This window comes from Aulostomus chinensis, chromosome 12 (genome assembly GCF_037954235.1).
Source record: "Aulostomus chinensis isolate RoL2024-O1b breed Wild chromosome 12, RoL_Achi_v1.0, whole genome shotgun sequence".
NCBI lineage: Eukaryota > Metazoa > Chordata > Actinopteri > Syngnathiformes > Aulostomidae > Aulostomus > Aulostomus chinensis.
In genome coordinates this window covers 15,456,918-15,473,148 of record NC_141331.1, presented here as the reverse complement: position 1 = coordinate 15,473,148, position 16,231 = coordinate 15,456,918, and the positions used below count along the sequence as shown (strand labels likewise).

The 16,231-nt window shown below is 42.3% G+C and overlaps 1 protein-coding gene across 2 annotated transcripts; it reads right to left on the bottom strand.

Annotated features, from left to right (window-relative positions):
• Window positions 1-214: 214 nt before the first annotated feature.
• srpx (sushi-repeat containing protein X-linked) lies at window positions 215-15,684 on the bottom strand. Of its 2 annotated transcripts, XM_086221264.1 has the most exons (10): window positions 15,462-15,684; window positions 10,160-10,216; window positions 7,491-7,679; window positions 6,078-6,254; window positions 3,763-3,889; window positions 3,521-3,642; window positions 3,048-3,227; window positions 1,995-2,128; window positions 978-1,099; window positions 215-890 (listed from the first exon to the last, which is right to left on the bottom strand). In XM_086221264.1, the coding sequence occupies exons 1-10, from the start codon at window positions 15,520-15,522 to the stop codon at window positions 707-709; spliced, it is 1,353 nt and encodes a 450-aa protein (XP_086077390.1). In that variant the 5' UTR covers window positions 15,523-15,684; the 3' UTR covers window positions 215-706. The 2 variants fall into 2 exon arrangements, with proteins under 2 accessions (XP_086077390.1, XP_086077391.1); XM_086221265.1 differs by lacking the exon at window positions 15,462-15,684 and having other exon boundaries at window positions 10,152-10,178.
• Between the last annotated feature and the right edge of the window lie 547 nt (window positions 15,685-16,231).

Genomic DNA, 16,231 nt, shown 5'->3' with positions numbered 1-16,231 from the left:
AGTGGTGACCAAAGGGATGCTGGTTCATTCCCCAGGAATAGCGGGAAAAATGACGAAGCGGTGCTGACCCCACCGCTTCAACTGAAGCCTCCTTCCCAACCCCTTCCTACTTATTTCATCGACTAAACACCTGAATAATAGTTGTGTGCAAAGAAGCCTTTTGGGCAAATGATGCTATCATAAAATGCCGCATCAGAAGAAATAAAATTGTTGCTTGTATTCACATTCCAGATCACATTGTCCGTGATAGACGTATTTAATCAGTGTCTTGTACATTCAGGCGTGGACATCCAGATCTATACACAACACACACGATACTCCAGAGTGTCAGAATACATCATAATTAGAGAGGTGAGACATAAATATTTGACAGGAAAAGAGTTTTCCAGCTCATACAGTAAAGACTTTTTGTACAAAACATATTTCTGGTTTGAAAATAAAATTAAAAACAAAAACTAAAAAAAAAACCCACACAGATAGACAAGGCACAGGAATCAATATGATTGTATTGTAGTGACCCATTGCATTTGTAACTGTTAAATCTCCTCGCTTCAGCTCGGCACGACATTGAGACACACAAATGAACACACACCTTGTGGATACAGGACTGTGTAAGTTCAGGACAGGTAGGAGTGTGTGACAAATGGATAAAAAACAGTGAGTAGGTCTTGTCTGTGACCTGTCGAAGGAAGTGCACTGAAGTGTTTTATGATTGACAGGTCTGGCCCGCCTCCTGCTGTTGCACCATTTCTTCCTTGCGGAGAGGGAAGGTGTCTATGGTGGTGAATAGCTCAGCCGCCGTAATGGGGAACGGATAGCGTTGCTTGTCTATGCCTTGCTTGTCTACCAGCACCATTTGGAAAGATCTCTGTGAAATCTGGAGCAGTAACCTAGGAAACACACATCAGCCTCGTGAGCAGACGAAGCAGGCAGGTCGCGGTGATGCAGGCAGAAGTTATGACGGAGTGTGTCAGTACCTGAGTTGCAGGGCCAGCCCTGGGGTGAGGAGCCTGTGACGAATTCGACCAATCTGTGCAGGGTAAGTCCCAACCAGCTCAATGACTGTCACGTGCCTCAGGTCCAGGCCACACTGGGCATGCTGTTAACACCAGACACACATACATACATGTTTCATACCTGCTATGACAGAGGATAAACTGTCAGACCAGAGCAAGCTAAGTTCAGAGGTGGATGGATACTGACCGTCAATCATTACCTCAAACCAAAATACCTTAAAATATGGAATCCAACATAAAGAGCATCGTATTCATATGAACTTAAATATTTTTCTGTTATTTTTAAAATCTAAATTATAGACAAGGATAATAATAGCTTTCCACAGACCAGCATCTCATTTTTTGTTCAATCCAAACAGATTTAAGTTTCCACATTTAAGGCATGGGAATCATATTTGCTTCACATTTGTGCTTAAATATGGACTTCTCAATTATTAGTAGCTGCAGTTGAGTATTCATTAGCAGCAATAGGTGACGGATTCAAAGACTCATCACTCACATCATTCACAAGCTGGCCGCTGCGTCGTTGAATGACACGGTAGTCATGGGGAAAGGTCAGGCGTTTAGAGGCTGCGCTGACTTAATGGTTTCTGATAAGCTGGGAAACATCCGCCCCCAGAATAGCCTTATCAGAGCCAGCATCACTGTCATTTATTCATCGCTTTGACATGTTATGTTTATCAGGCTAGCCCCTTCTTACACACACACACACACACACACACACACACACACACACACACACACACACACACACACACACACACACACACACACACATTTGTCTGTTTTGTTCCACTTTGGCAGCTGAAAGAGAAACCAAACCCACAGCGGTCCAGTGAGCAGCATTAGAGAGGACTCTGCCCAAGTCCCCTCCCCCATCACACACACACACACACACACACACACACACACACACACACACACACACACACACACTCATACAGCCAAGTAATTAGCTCTGTCAGAGTCGTACCTCACCTGTAAGTTAGTCATCTGGAAGCGATAATTATGATTGGCAGCTGTAGGGGCAGAGATAATGAGGAGCCGTCGTTTCTCATAGAACTGGTCCAGCAGTGCAGCAGCCGTACGCACTCCCACGTTAATGTTCATGGCTGTGATGATGAAGCATGAACGTGTGAATTACAGCTACTGAAAAAACATGAAAGACTAACATAGAAGAAAGAACCAACTCCGCATCAGACTCTCAGAACGCAACCCAACAGCAGGTATGAGGAATAGAAATAATTCATCTGTTGGTTTGTTTGTCTGTCAAAAACTACCATGCTGAATTTTCCTAAACCATGTGGAAGATTAACAACAACAAAATTCAGCAAGATCGGGAAATTTTCATCCACGTTTTATCAGATATTTGAAACGTTTATGCTGCTGGGGTTAAATTGTCTATCAACTGTTGGCATAACAATAATTAAAAGCTACTTCTTCATATATTACTTACTATTATTTTGACAAATATTAGGATATGGCTGCTGATTTCAGTGTGAAAGCTAACTTTTTATTTAAATTTCAATGAAAAATGTGTATTTTGCTGGTTTGTGTACCTAACAAGCATGTTCCCTCATATCTGGAGGTTCTGGTTTGCAGACCAGGCATCTCTGTAGCACCCAAATGATTAATAACATTAACGACGATCAATGATTATGATTCATGATGTTGTGACACCTACATCATAAAATTGCAGCTCCTGTCATCTAATAATGCCCTTGGCCATACTGTGATTAATGGTGCAGCTTGACACCAGAGTGACAAATTATTACTGTAAAAATATACTGTTTACAACAGTGAATACATAGGAAATCAAACTACTAAGAACTCAACCTGAATATACTGTAAGTGTCCAGCAACTACAGTCCAATAATGTCTCATAGATACAGAAACGCTCTCAGAGGAACATCCAGGATTGATTTTTCTTATCGATGGAGGACAAATGAGGTCATTGACACTGTAAGCAGTCGACGACAGGGGAACCAAGTCCAAATGTTATGGAGGTCTTCAGGTGTGCTTTGTCCATACCTGTGCAGGTGGTGTCTGTTCCAGACCAGGTGAGTCCATACTGGCAGACTCTGGCAGCACTGCCCTGCAGCTCATAGCCTCCAGTGCATTTGAACTCACAGCTGGCCCCGTAGTTGTCTTTGTCGCTGTCGCACTTCATATAACCGTTGTCAGGGGCGAAGAGTGGGCTGCAGCGGCGTACTACCCAGAGACAATCACATTAGACGGCAGGCAGCAAGGTGGGATGAAAAAATAAAGAGGCGGACACACAACTAGAAATTATAGAAGGCAGAAGGAATCTAATTTCAAACCTGCGCTCTACCTATAATTGGAAGAGCAACAACTGATGCTGTGTACCAACTGTTAGTAGAACATTACACAGTGCTCCGCTGCAGACTGCATGGAACTATGTCATAAAATAAAATGGTCCCAAAAACCTACTCTACAAAGATTGATGAAACGCACGTCAAAGAGCTGTGCTTCCCGAGGCTCACCTCGCACTCTGACAGTGAAGCGACAGGATCCTTTGTTCCCTGCACGGTCAAACACGGTGTAGGACATCTTGTGAAGCCCCTCTGGGAAGTTTGATTTGGAGGCTTTCCCTTTCAGGATAACACTGCAAAAGAGAGTTTTAACCTGTCTGTGATCGCTGTGTGTTCAGAGGGGAATCGCAAAAAGGACTGAATGAAGCTACATGGACGAAAAAGGTCAGAAAGGTGGTGGAGATGTGACATACTCTGTCAGGATGCCGTCCGCAGTATCAACTCCCTCTGGTGTGTCCCAGGTCACCCTCGCTGTCAGTTTGCCTGGTTCCGCCCACTTATCCTTCACAGTAGGACACTTGATTTTAGGAGGATCGATGTCTGAAAGGAGTGGAAATTTAAAAAAAAAAGAAAAAAGCGAGATCAGCAGTGTTAAGAATGGAAAGACGTTTTCTGCAACGGTAACTTAAAGAAATTGAGTGACAAAGTATAAATAGAGAAGTTTCATGAGATATCCAGCAGGCCCAGGACACTCGTGTTCAAATCAGGTGTGCGGTGGCATTTAGCTACAACTACCGGTGACGATGCTCAGGGTTTCAACCACGCCTCAATTTTACCTCAGCACCACTGAAAATATAACAGAGTTCTGATTCATATTTGGGGGCTTTTACAGGCACATGTATTTGGGCCAGGATTCCTGTCCATCCGTCTGAATAATTGCTCTTGTTGGGAAGCTTTTAGTGTACATAACAGGTTGTTGGCAACTTGCTTCATTTCCCCTCTCCCTCCTCTTCTGCTATGGAGGAAATAGTCCCGCCCACCCACCAGCACACAGCGGAGTCAGAGGAGAGAGAGTAGCACAATTGTACCTGATATCAAATGCACTCTCAACTCTCATGTTGACCTGGGGACACACGAGTGCACTTGGTAAAATAATATAGACATAGCCCAACCTTGAATACACTTTATTACGTGGTGTTATTCACAATCGATCAAAAAACATCATCTAACATTGTTTGCTAATTATCAAAGATAATGGCTTATGTGTGCTCTCTGAGCTCGATACTTGCACTGCACTCTTGCTAACTAGTAAGCTAATGATGCATTATCTTAGTTCATTAGATGCAAATTTTGCTTTTCTAATAGAATAATGAATTTGCATAAAGATGTGCCGTAAAATGGGTGGCCAGTGGTGCACTGGTCAGCACTGTGGCCTCACAGCCAGAAGGTTCCAGGTTCAAGTCCCGGCTCCAGCATGGGATCTTTCTGTGTGAGTCTGCATGTTCTCCCTGTTCCTGTGTGAGTCTCCATGTTCTCCCTGTTCCTGTGTGGGTTCTCTCTGGTACTCCAGCTTCCTCCCACAGTCCAAAGACATCAAGAGGGGACGAGGCTGATTGATACTCTAAATTGACCGTAGGTGTGACTGTGAGTGTGAATGGTTGTCTGTCTCTATGTGTTGGTCCTGTGATGGACTGGTGACCTGTCCAGGGTGAACCCCGCCTCTCACCAGAAGGCTGCTGTGATAGGCTCCACCCCCCCATGACCCTCAACAGGATAAGTGGTAGAAAATGGATGGATATTCTGATGTCGGATGTCTGCTCTAGAAAAGTTAAATACTAAATAAATGTATGGATTTTTCTTTCCTCTTTTTCTGCTCTTGGTAAGCAGGGCTGCCATATCCACACATTTTGTGTGAGCTTGAAAAATACCTGTTTTCAGATCTGTTGCTAATGCTGTTAAATAAAGAGCCAAAGCTACTCATTGATGGAATGTAAAAGGCCATGTTGAAAGACCTACAACAAAGGTTTGTTCTAGGTTGTTTTCCTTCCTTTGAGTTTCCTCACAGACTCACTCAGGCTGGTCGATGGAAACTGTCAACACAAGGATGAGGCCTCAGTCACGATTCAGAGAGGTCAATAACATTGTGAGCGTTAAATGAAAATCCAATCAATGTGAAAATGAACACAAAGTCATAGCTGATCTGTAAATAACCCCAGTTACCTTTCCTGTGGCACCATTTACAAAACACCTAATTTTAGAGATTCAAGGTGAAATATTTTGTGCTCAAGGTGATTTGGCCAAAAACGTGTCTTCAAGACTCCAACCTGGCTCTTGAGGAAAGGAGGTGTAAAAACGTAAAAGGGTCTTCACCCCGGAGGACCTCCGGGCTCAGGCCCTAATAAGTCACTACGGAGGTGTGAGGAAGAATCTTGTAGAGTCGCAATGTCACTGCACATTTCAACAACTCTGGTGAGGATATGATGGTGGTGAAGCAGTGCGATCTGAAAGAGTCTGACCATCTACCAAGGCTGCATTTATGCCGTCGCTTAAGTGGTGACAACATAGTTAAGCTCTTCATGAAAATGTGCCATCTCCGAGCTCGGACACACAGAATAGAGGTGACAATATTGATGAGAGATAATTCACATACTGAACAGACTTGGTTTCTTTCCAGACATTAACTATGTAACCTTGAGGAATACCCCTGTTAGGGAACTTTGACCCAGATATCTTCAGCTGGCTGGATCAGAATCAACCAATACAACACAACATCAACACACAGTCTTACCAACACAGGTGGGGACTTCGGCGCTCCACGCCGTGTTGTGCTGGCAGGTCGCCGTCTTTTGCCCCTTCAGACTGAATCCAGGGGAACAGAAGAACTCACAGCGGGAGTTGAAGTAAGAGCCGTCGGAACACTTGTAGCCTCCATTAGCAGGCATGTTCAACTTTGGACAGCGGATCTCTGTCAGAGAGATTTTTTTTTTTTACATTTTTATAATTTGACAGGACTTCAAAATCTAAACAGTCAATCACTCAGGTCATCAAACAATCCTGGCAGTGGTCAAATTACATGTTCAATTACACTTTCTTCAACTAATATTTTCATCCAGACTATAATCGCCAAAGTCTGACAAGATTTTGCTTTGATACATCTCGGAACACAGAGTGACATCACCCCCAAGTTAAGTGTGTTACAGTAGAAGAAGTGGAGTAAAAACACACAACTGTTCACAATACTCATTGGCAACAACACTCTTCTTAGCATTTTTGGGAATTCAGAATTTCCAACTTTGAAAGCAGAATGAAGATAATCTCTCTCCTATATGTGCGCATGAGGGAGCTGAGACCCACAGAGTCCAGCTGACCTCTAGTTAGCTCAGCACAATGAATGACAGTGGATGGGAAGTGTTAGCATGCCTTCATCAAAACTTATAAATCAGGAATGTTATGCACAGCCCTGGTTATATTAAAGCAGGCAAAGACAATCATTTAGAAAAGTGAAATGATGACTTTTGACGGAGTTGTACCAACACTTCCCGTCCACTTCCAAGCATTGCGCTAAGCTAGCTAGCAGTCAGCTGGTTTCTGTGGGTCTCAGCTTCCTGATGCAGCACAAAGGAGAAGGGGTTCTCTTCTCTTGTCTGGCTCTGGGGATGGCGGGGAATCGGCATATCTCCCAGAAGTTTGCACGCTCCTTTAACTGTTCATAAGAGCCAAATCTATCACAGGCATATTTGTCCAGATATAGTTAGGAAGTCTTTTCATCTAGCCACTGTTACACAGCAGGCGGCACATTTCCAGAGCAACCACAGGGAATCAACACATTCATGTCAAAAAATAGGCCTCCAAATATTTAAGCACACATGAACAAATTGACATATTTCTCAAGAGGAAACAGTGATGAATAAAATAAGTTGTTTTTTTTTCTGGAACAATGTGAATAAATCACTTTGACCTAAATAGAGATTTTTTAAAGAGGAGAATATCCTTAAAACACTTTTGGCTGCACGCAGGGAATAAATGTCTCCAGCAAACAGTTTAACAAAGAACAGCTGCACTGCAACTGAAATCATGATTATGGAATCAACAGCATGAAGAAACGGACCTTTACTTAATATAAAAAGGTCCTACTTGTAGATATGAGGGTGTATGCACATGCATAATGAGGGACATGATGTGTTTGTGTGTCATTTCTCACCTCTGCAGGCATAATTAGACGACCAGTGTTTGCTTGCCATGCACACCACCTCTGAGCTCTGGGTCTCGTAGCCCTGCTTGCAGCGGATTTTACAGCGTGTCCCCATGACCGTCTTGTGGTGTTCTCCTCTTGGGGTGCGACAACTCACATCACCGTGTTTCACCTTAATGGTTGCGCACCACGGGGTTCCTAAAAAACGAGGAAAAAGACAAAGCTGACCTCAAGAAATATATATTTCATGGTTCCTCCTCTGAAGTGGAAGAGAAGGTGGCACTTACCTGATGACTATGAAAGCGTAGAAAGACTTTGAGCGTGAAAACCCTCCCATCATCAACTGATGTGGTGAGTTTCCTATTACCTTATTTCTGACTTCCCACAATCCAAAAGTGTCCCATGAGGAGAGGACAGATAATGAAGGGTAGAGAGCATTTGTGTTGCAGGGTGCGTGTTGGGAGTGTGACAGTGAAACAGTCTGTGTTTAGAATGCAGCTTTTTACTGATGTGTATCATACCACTGATTAGAAGTATCAGCTCTCCTTCCTGAGCTGGACCTGTTTCCATTCCTCTGACAGAGCACTGACATATGTGCTACTCCAGGACAATAAAGTCCTTCGATGAGAAGCTCTACATCCTTCTGGCGTCTGTTAAGTACATTAGCTATAAACTTAGCTTAGCAAACAAAATGGAAAAACTAGCCCTGCTAGAGGGTGGCGTTATCTATCTCTGAATTTAGAATGGTAACAGCTCATGTCAGCTCTATTCAGTATCAATTCAAGTAAATCAAATGGTACCAAATTTTGGTGTTGAACAAATCATGGTGACTGTCACAGAATGGGGAGAAAAGGAGAGAGTCAGGCTTTCTGATTTGTCTTGAACGCAACACAACATGAGAGCATGATTATGTCACACGCTGCAGCTTTTTTGACAGAGGGCATTGAAGGTGAGTCTTGAGCGCGGATATATTTCTATATGGATATACAATGCCTGTATTTGGGATGCGACATGCAAGTCTGACCAAGGAGCAAAACATCGAACTTGTGAAAGCAGTAAAGCAGGTAGTTGGATAGTCTGAAAGTAAGAAAATCTGCCAACTTGCACCTTTAAAACTCACTATTTGACAATTAAATCCTGTTTGACACCGACACTGACCACAAATTGTGGACTTTACTTGTCTTTAAAGGTCATCTGTGTCATGGAGGGGAGTTGAGCTTACAAATCATCATCCCAACGTTAGAGATAAAATTCTGATTTATTCACAACTTAATTGTTAATCAATTATTTATGTATTTCAAATATCAATATATTTCCCTTTCTGGTTCAAAACACAAACAAAACATTTATTTCGTCCTCTTTTTCTCCCACTTCTGCTATATCCGTTTACCCTGATTTATCCCAAATACTCACTGTTGATAAAGAAATGGGAAGCGATCATTTAACTGTCCTTCCTGCTTGGCTTCTGTCTCAAGACATAAACCAACACATATTTTGGCTGATGTTGAATGAATATTAGCCATCACTTTAAATTCTTTAACCTCAGCCTTGGAATAATACGTTGCAGTAAAACAAAGAATAATTGGACTCATTCACGAACCGTTCTTAGGGCAAACAAGAGTTCTTAAACACTAAAGGACTATTTTAGACCTTAATTTAGTGACGTTAGAGCCTCTGCCAGCCTGCTCGATTGACTCTTACCAGAGTTAAACAACAGATTAAAGACATCAGACTAAACTAAATTAAGGGATTAAACAAATCCCCTTGTGTGTAATAACAAATTTGTACAGAAGAACATTTAATGAATGAGACCCATTGAACTCTCCCGCCTCTAATGGATCTCTGGGATTTTTCAGGGTTTTATGTGTTTGTTTTTGCTGACAAAATAAAGTATTGTGCTATCTTTGCGACGTCTCAAATTCATTTCACCAGAAAAACACATAATTCTCATACAAATGACTAAATCCATTATTACGAATTCATGACTGTTTCCTCCGATGACTCATCAAATGCGTTTGTTCTCATCTTTGGAGACCTCTGCTCATCTCTACAAGGCTTGTGTAAAAATTCCTTCTTTGATGCCAAAGCTGAAGGGTCACAGGGGTTCTATTCCAATACACGTAAATACAAATCTGCAGTTTATTTCCTGCTGGCTCAGGACAAACTCTCAACCCAGTGGACTGACACACACACAGAGTTTAGGGCTCATTTCCAGTTGGCATAAAAATGAGTATTCATTACACAGCAAGCCTCCTTCACTCCCTCTCCATGTTTGTGTGTGTGTGTGTCTGTGTGTGTGTGTGTGTGTGTGTGTGTGTGTGTGTGTGTGTGTGTGTGTTGGCAAAGTCTCCACAACCACTGAGCAAGAGAAAATAATATTTCTTTTGAGCTTTTACATAAGGGGAGTTTGGTTTGGCCTTGGTATAATGTTCCGCGTCAAACTGACCCCGAATTTAAAGCTGGGAGCGACTTTGACGTATCTATGTCAGTTTCGAAAACTGAGTGGTATCTAATTACGCTTCTTTACAGGAACTTTATAAACTCTCAAAGAGTTTTTTTCTCTGGGTTAGATGAGGTCACCTGAATTTGCATGACTATTAAGACATATATTTGAATGGAGCAGTTCTAAATGTAGTCAGGGTTCGTGTGCGTGTGTTGGCTGTGCCAAACCTTGTCACCTTTATATCTACGAGAGTACCAGTCTTCATCATCTCCGTAGGAATACTGTCCTGACCCTGGGGATAAAAGCAAAGAAGAGAAAGCAACTAATACAAAGAAAAGGCAATGTTTTAAAGCAATGTCCTGGGCTGAGCTGCAAAACAGCACCAAGATCCAGCTTAAAATATTGCTTAATCTGCTAAACTGACTCCGGGGGGTGATCTGGATCTTTTGGGCAGGAGTCATGCTGAAACAATAAGCCTCAAAAGATCATCTTTTTCCATCTGGCTTGCAAAATTGACCTGTTTAAAACAAAGATCCATTTATTCAGTCCAGAGGTTTCTTGTAGTAGTTCTGAGCGATACGTTTAATAAAAATGGAAAAAGATTTTTTTGAAACTTTTGTTCCAAAACAGCTACTGAAGATCATACTTACCATAAACAGCATGTACAACTGTTTTGACACTGAGCAAAACACGCAGACGACAAAGACTTTTAAGCCATAAAACAGCAGCAATCGAAGCGATATTTCTCAGTAGAGGTGAGAGTTACAGGATGAACAGGAGGGAATTTGATGAGCACAAGGGTTTATTTTGGGGAGGAGGAGGAGATGGATGGATATACGGCAGATCACGAATGAGTAAAACAGGGGAAAGAGGAAATGTGTGAGGAAGGGGTTAAAAGGGGGAAGGGTTGTTCAACCTTGGCCTCGGGATGTTATGAACTCCTGCGTGAATGTGTCCTCTGTTCGGGATCCACAAGGGAGGAGTGTTCCACCCACCGCCAACGTCAAATATCAGCCGCATGTTGGTCAATGAAGCTGATACTGTGAGTACATCTCCTGTCACAAATGTCCTCACTCCTCATCACAGCTTCTCTGTCAGTTTAATAAAAGCTGTCTGGACCAAGATGCTGCAAATCATCGAACACACACATACTCATAACGCGCTCTGAGGTTTGAGCTGTCGGATCACACATCCCGAGTTGTGCAGAGCAAAGCCACACGCTGCGTGAGTCAGATTTAGCAGTCTAATAGGAAAAAGTTAAGTTTCTGCTGTTAATAGGGGGATTGAGGCACAGTACTTTTTGGAAAAGTAATTACAGGTGTGTGTGTGGGGGGGGGGTGAGAGAGAGAGACAGAGATGGGAATGTTTATGTTTTGCGAGGAGAAGACTGAAACTGTTATTAAGTTAGTTATTTTTTATGATGATTTTTTGTTACCTTGGTAAGCAAGGGTAGTTAAGATCAACAAATACAACAAAAACATTCTTCTAAGAAACAAATAACTGCATCAGCTAAGTTCTTCATTTAAATGTCACTCTTGATAATGGTCCAGAATTTCACATTCACAGCTTTGCTACTCTTGGATATTGTTGTTATTAATAGTTGTTCCCATGCTGGATTTGAGTTGCTGTCACATACAGGAGGAATTGTTATTCGATATCAACTGTCTTAATACTGTGTGTGTGCGTGTGCGTGTGCGTGTGCGTGTGTGTCTGGCTGTTTCTACTGGTGCCAATCCACCTGCAGTTTCTTCACACTGAAATTAAGATGAGTCTTTACGCAGACGACACTGTCATACTCGACTATTGACAAACTCCTTAATTAGAACGACTTGAGTCTGTTCGGCTGTGAAAAACACATACATGGACACAGAAAGTCCGACAAGATGATGTTTTTTCCTCCTGCGTGCAGGATCACCATGTTGTCTCCTTTTTTTCAGTGTACAAACAAAATCTGTTCCCTGCTTCTCAACATCCAAAGACAGAGGACAAATAAGGACACTAACAGTGTGAGCTCCCAGTACAGAGCAGAACATCTGCTTAACAAAGCTAAAAAAAAAAAAAAATCATCACTCTTTGGAAAGATGTTTGTTATCTGAGGCAATAAAAACCCACACATAGTGTTGCGTGTAAGCCTCACCAAGTAGAGGCCAACCACGGTTAGAGGAGGGAAACACTCTAGCATGTGTAATATTTGACAGACACCTCATGAACTCTGGTGCTCATTATGAAAGTCATCAATTGAAAAACAAAAAAGCCAGAGATATTAAAGTTACATATCCGCTTTGCCGTGATGTTCAACATCTACATATATATTCAATAAATGAATAATCAGTAAGGTTCAAGGTTATTGATCTTGCTAGCATAACGCAACATTAGGAAGCACAAGTGAGCAACAAAGTTGCTTGACTTGCAGACATACTTCTCCAGAACAAGCTGCTCTGACAAAAAATATTATACTAATAAAGGGTTATAGCTCACTACTGAGGAAACTACTGAGTGTCTAATATGAGTTACAGATGAGAAGAGAATTCCTCCAGGATGTCCTACTCCACTGAAGCTTTCATTTTGTTCTTCCACTGTTGGTCGCTTTGCATAAAAGTGTCGTATGAATAAATGTTGTTTTTAGGGTGAATGAGTGTCTGAGGATCTTAAAATGCTGGACATTACTCTGCAGTCGCATGATATTACCTGAGCCGGCTTGATAAAAGTATTTGAGATTAAAATTAGTCAGAGGAAGAGATTTGACTCGAGGCTATTTCTCCTTTAGATCTGATAAATCTGTCAACGCGCTGAAGTAAGATCTCCTGTCAGCATCACTCTCCTGTTCATCTCTTTCTTAATTTCAAAGAGGTCCTTTGTGAGAAGCTGAAGAGTCTGTCTTCCTGACAAACCTCTGGGAATGAAAAGGATTTCAATTATGGAGCCTGATTTCCTATTAGTTTTCTTCTCTGCGGATTTGCAATACGAGCTGTCATTATGAGCTCATTCCCTCAGTGTTAAAGTGTAGTTACAGGCTAACAGAGAAGAGAAAATACTAAGAGGCATATTCACTGTCTCTCAACTCATAGCTGCATAATTCCTTTCGTGGCCCCGACGTTTTCTCCATTCAGTGCACTCAGGAACAATCTGTCTGCTTTTAACTCGCCTGACTTTACTATAGTAGAGGCTCAGTAGACATTTTTCAGCAGAGTCGGATCATGCATCAGCTTATTAACTGATTCACTGAGAAAGTATTCATGTGGCTATAAAGCACGCATTCATCAGCATTTATCTGTCTGTTCTTAAAGCTGCACTAATCAGCATTAATCCCCTGAGGTCTTCCCAGTCTACAGTGTTTGACTGATATTCTATTGATATCTATAAGCCATCCAAATTCTCTGTAATTGGTCGCAGGAGTGTTGTACTTAAAGCAACTTAGCAAGACAAATACAACCGGTTATGTCGCAAAAAACAAGTCTTTTGTAATCTTTTATCATTTGATAACATCGTGACTTAAGACCTCGAATAAAATTAGAGTTCAGTGTAAATATATTCTAATTTTAACGTGGATAAATGAGGCTGCAAAGGTTGTTGCAGATAGTAAAGGACACCACCTTGAAAACAGAAGAAGCAAGCTGAGGGGAAGTCATGTAACATGAGTTTTGTACTTCCAACAATTGCAATTGCATCACAGTGTTGTGTTCGTCTGTGCAGATCAGTTCGCTAATCGATGCTAATGTATCGACTTTGGTTGCCATAGAATTTTTTTTTTTCCCTTTTGGAATAATCCAAAATCTAGAGTAGTAACCCCATTGGCTTTAAACTGAGGCAATGCTAACTTCCGGGTTGCCATTCGGAGTCTTTCAAGGATATGAACACGTTTTCATTCGTTGGTTTGTGGATCATTCTGGCCTTGGCCATGCAGGTTGTTTTTTTGGAACTGGAGGTGACCTTACTCTAATGAGAGGGTGGAGCTCCTCCGTAGCCAATAACAAGGTAGCCAAGGTAGTACTTTAAAGACCAAGTACCATAAACGAGACCAAAATTTACAAAATGCCATTGTTTGTGCTCAAGAATTTGCTTTCCAAAACCCCCTGGATTGTGCTTCTGTTTACTGCGATGAAAAGCGGTGTGCAGTTCGTCGCTCATACTGAGAATTATACTGAAAGTTGCACTTCATTTTTCATCTCACTCGGGCGAACAGACTGCCTCAGTCGCAGAGATAACTGACCCAGTTAGAGGTGCAGAGCTCCAGCTCCAACCTCTAAACTCCTCTTTTAATTAACAGTTTCCAATTTGTTCTTCAGAATCTCTTCATTTGTTTTATTATTAAGTGTTGGTTAACACACAACCGGACAGTAACTTTGCTCCATGATGGTGATTACATTGGCACTTCCCCAAGTTACTCCCAGCATGTGGAGGATCTTAGTGCCCCCGACCCACATCATTACAAGAGGCATCATGGAAACTATGATCAGGCTTTACACATACTTGCTGTAGTAGAGCAGTTTAACTGTTTGAAGGTTGGTAGAGGACAAGTCCAGCTTGAAAATGATCCCAAATATATTAAAGGTAAAAAAATACATAGAAGCTCTACAAAGTGCAACAGTAGTTTCTTAAAATAAAAAGTTAAAGAAGTCTTTCTGGTGTAATACCATCATCCTTATGTTAGGCATGTGTGCATACACACACTTTCTCTCTCTCAAACACACACACACACACACACATACACACAACTGATAAACCACTCAAACAAACACAAACACAGCCTTGTAAAATAAACTCCTCATAAAACCCACACACAAGTGCAGAACAGAGGACTGACAGTTGGCTCCACAAGCAGTTTAGAGTCTGTCATTGTAAATCTGCTGAGCAGCCTGTATCATGTTTCAGCTTGTGTGACTGTACATACACACACACACACACACACACACACACACACACACACACACACGCACACACATACTTAGATCTAGACATGAGCTTTGAAGTCATCAAAGTTCCTCACTGCAGGCTGTAAACTCAGTTCAGGCTGGCTTCTTCACCTATCTGGATATCCTGTTTCCTCATGTTCTGTGTGCGTGTATGTGTGTGTGTGTGTGTGTGTGTGTGTGTGTGTGTGTGTGTGTGTGTGTGTGTGTGTGTGTGTGTGTGTGTGTTGAGCGTATGTTCAACACACACAGGCACACAACTCTCTAAATTGTGTGGGCCAACATACATTCTATGACCTTTGCTGCAGCTCAGAGTTTAAAGCTGAGAGGGTGACGGCAGGGGGAAGCACCACAGACAGAGAAACGTCCCCCAGATGAACACTGCACTCCCCCCGCTGTCCACCCCCTCCACGTAAACACAAACGCGGTTCACTAAAAATCATTGGTGATAAGAAGCCGCTGAATGCAGGCTGAAGACCTCCAAAACAACACAAACCACAAAGTGTGTCACATTAAAGCAGCCTTGGAGCGCTGAACTTCCCAGTAATCAGACTCTAAGGGGAACCAGCACGATAGTGTGACTTATAAATGAAGAAATAAAAAGGAGACTAAAGTGTCAGTCCTCACCTTCAGACGCGGAACACAAGCAGAACTGGACGCACAGGAGCACCAGCGGCCACATGTCCATAGTGAGACGCGGGACGGACGATCCTCAGCATGTGAAGATCCTGCAGGAAAACTTCCAGCGCATTCCTGCTTTCCAAGGGCCCGCCTCTTGCTCCAGAAACAGGGCAGGATTCTCCTCCAGCAGTCAGGCTCGGCCGGTGAGAGGCCAGTCAGAGAGTCTGCCAGACCCGTGTCTTCATCTCCAGAGGAGACATTATTTACCCAGTGGGAAGTCATACCTGCAGTGACTTTGTGCTCCAATTCTTTATGAGATTAAATCAACTTTAAAAGTTTAAATTATTCCATACTGACTTCTACATTTTAAAGGTTTGATGTAATCCGTTCTTTTCCAGTTTTACCTTTGAGGGGTGATGATTAAAAAAAAGAAGCTCTGGCCCGCAAATCTGAAAAGGGGGAAAGACAGATAGAAAGACAGATAGAAAGAAAAACCCTGGATCAAGTTACGTTGAAGTCCCAGATATAAGGAAAGGATGTTATGTCCTGATGCAGGGTCACGTGGTCACTCTAGCTCCTCGAGGCTGGGAAGGAGTGGAATAAACAACCAGAAAGTTCTAGTCACCTGCAGGTGCAATGACGTGCTTTAAAATCCAGTCACTGCAGGATGTATGTTTGTTTAAATCTGTTCAATAACCCTTAGATGTTTGAATTTTAATGTAGTTGAAGCCCCCCCCCCCCCCCCCCAAAAAAAAAAGATGTCAGGAATTCAAATA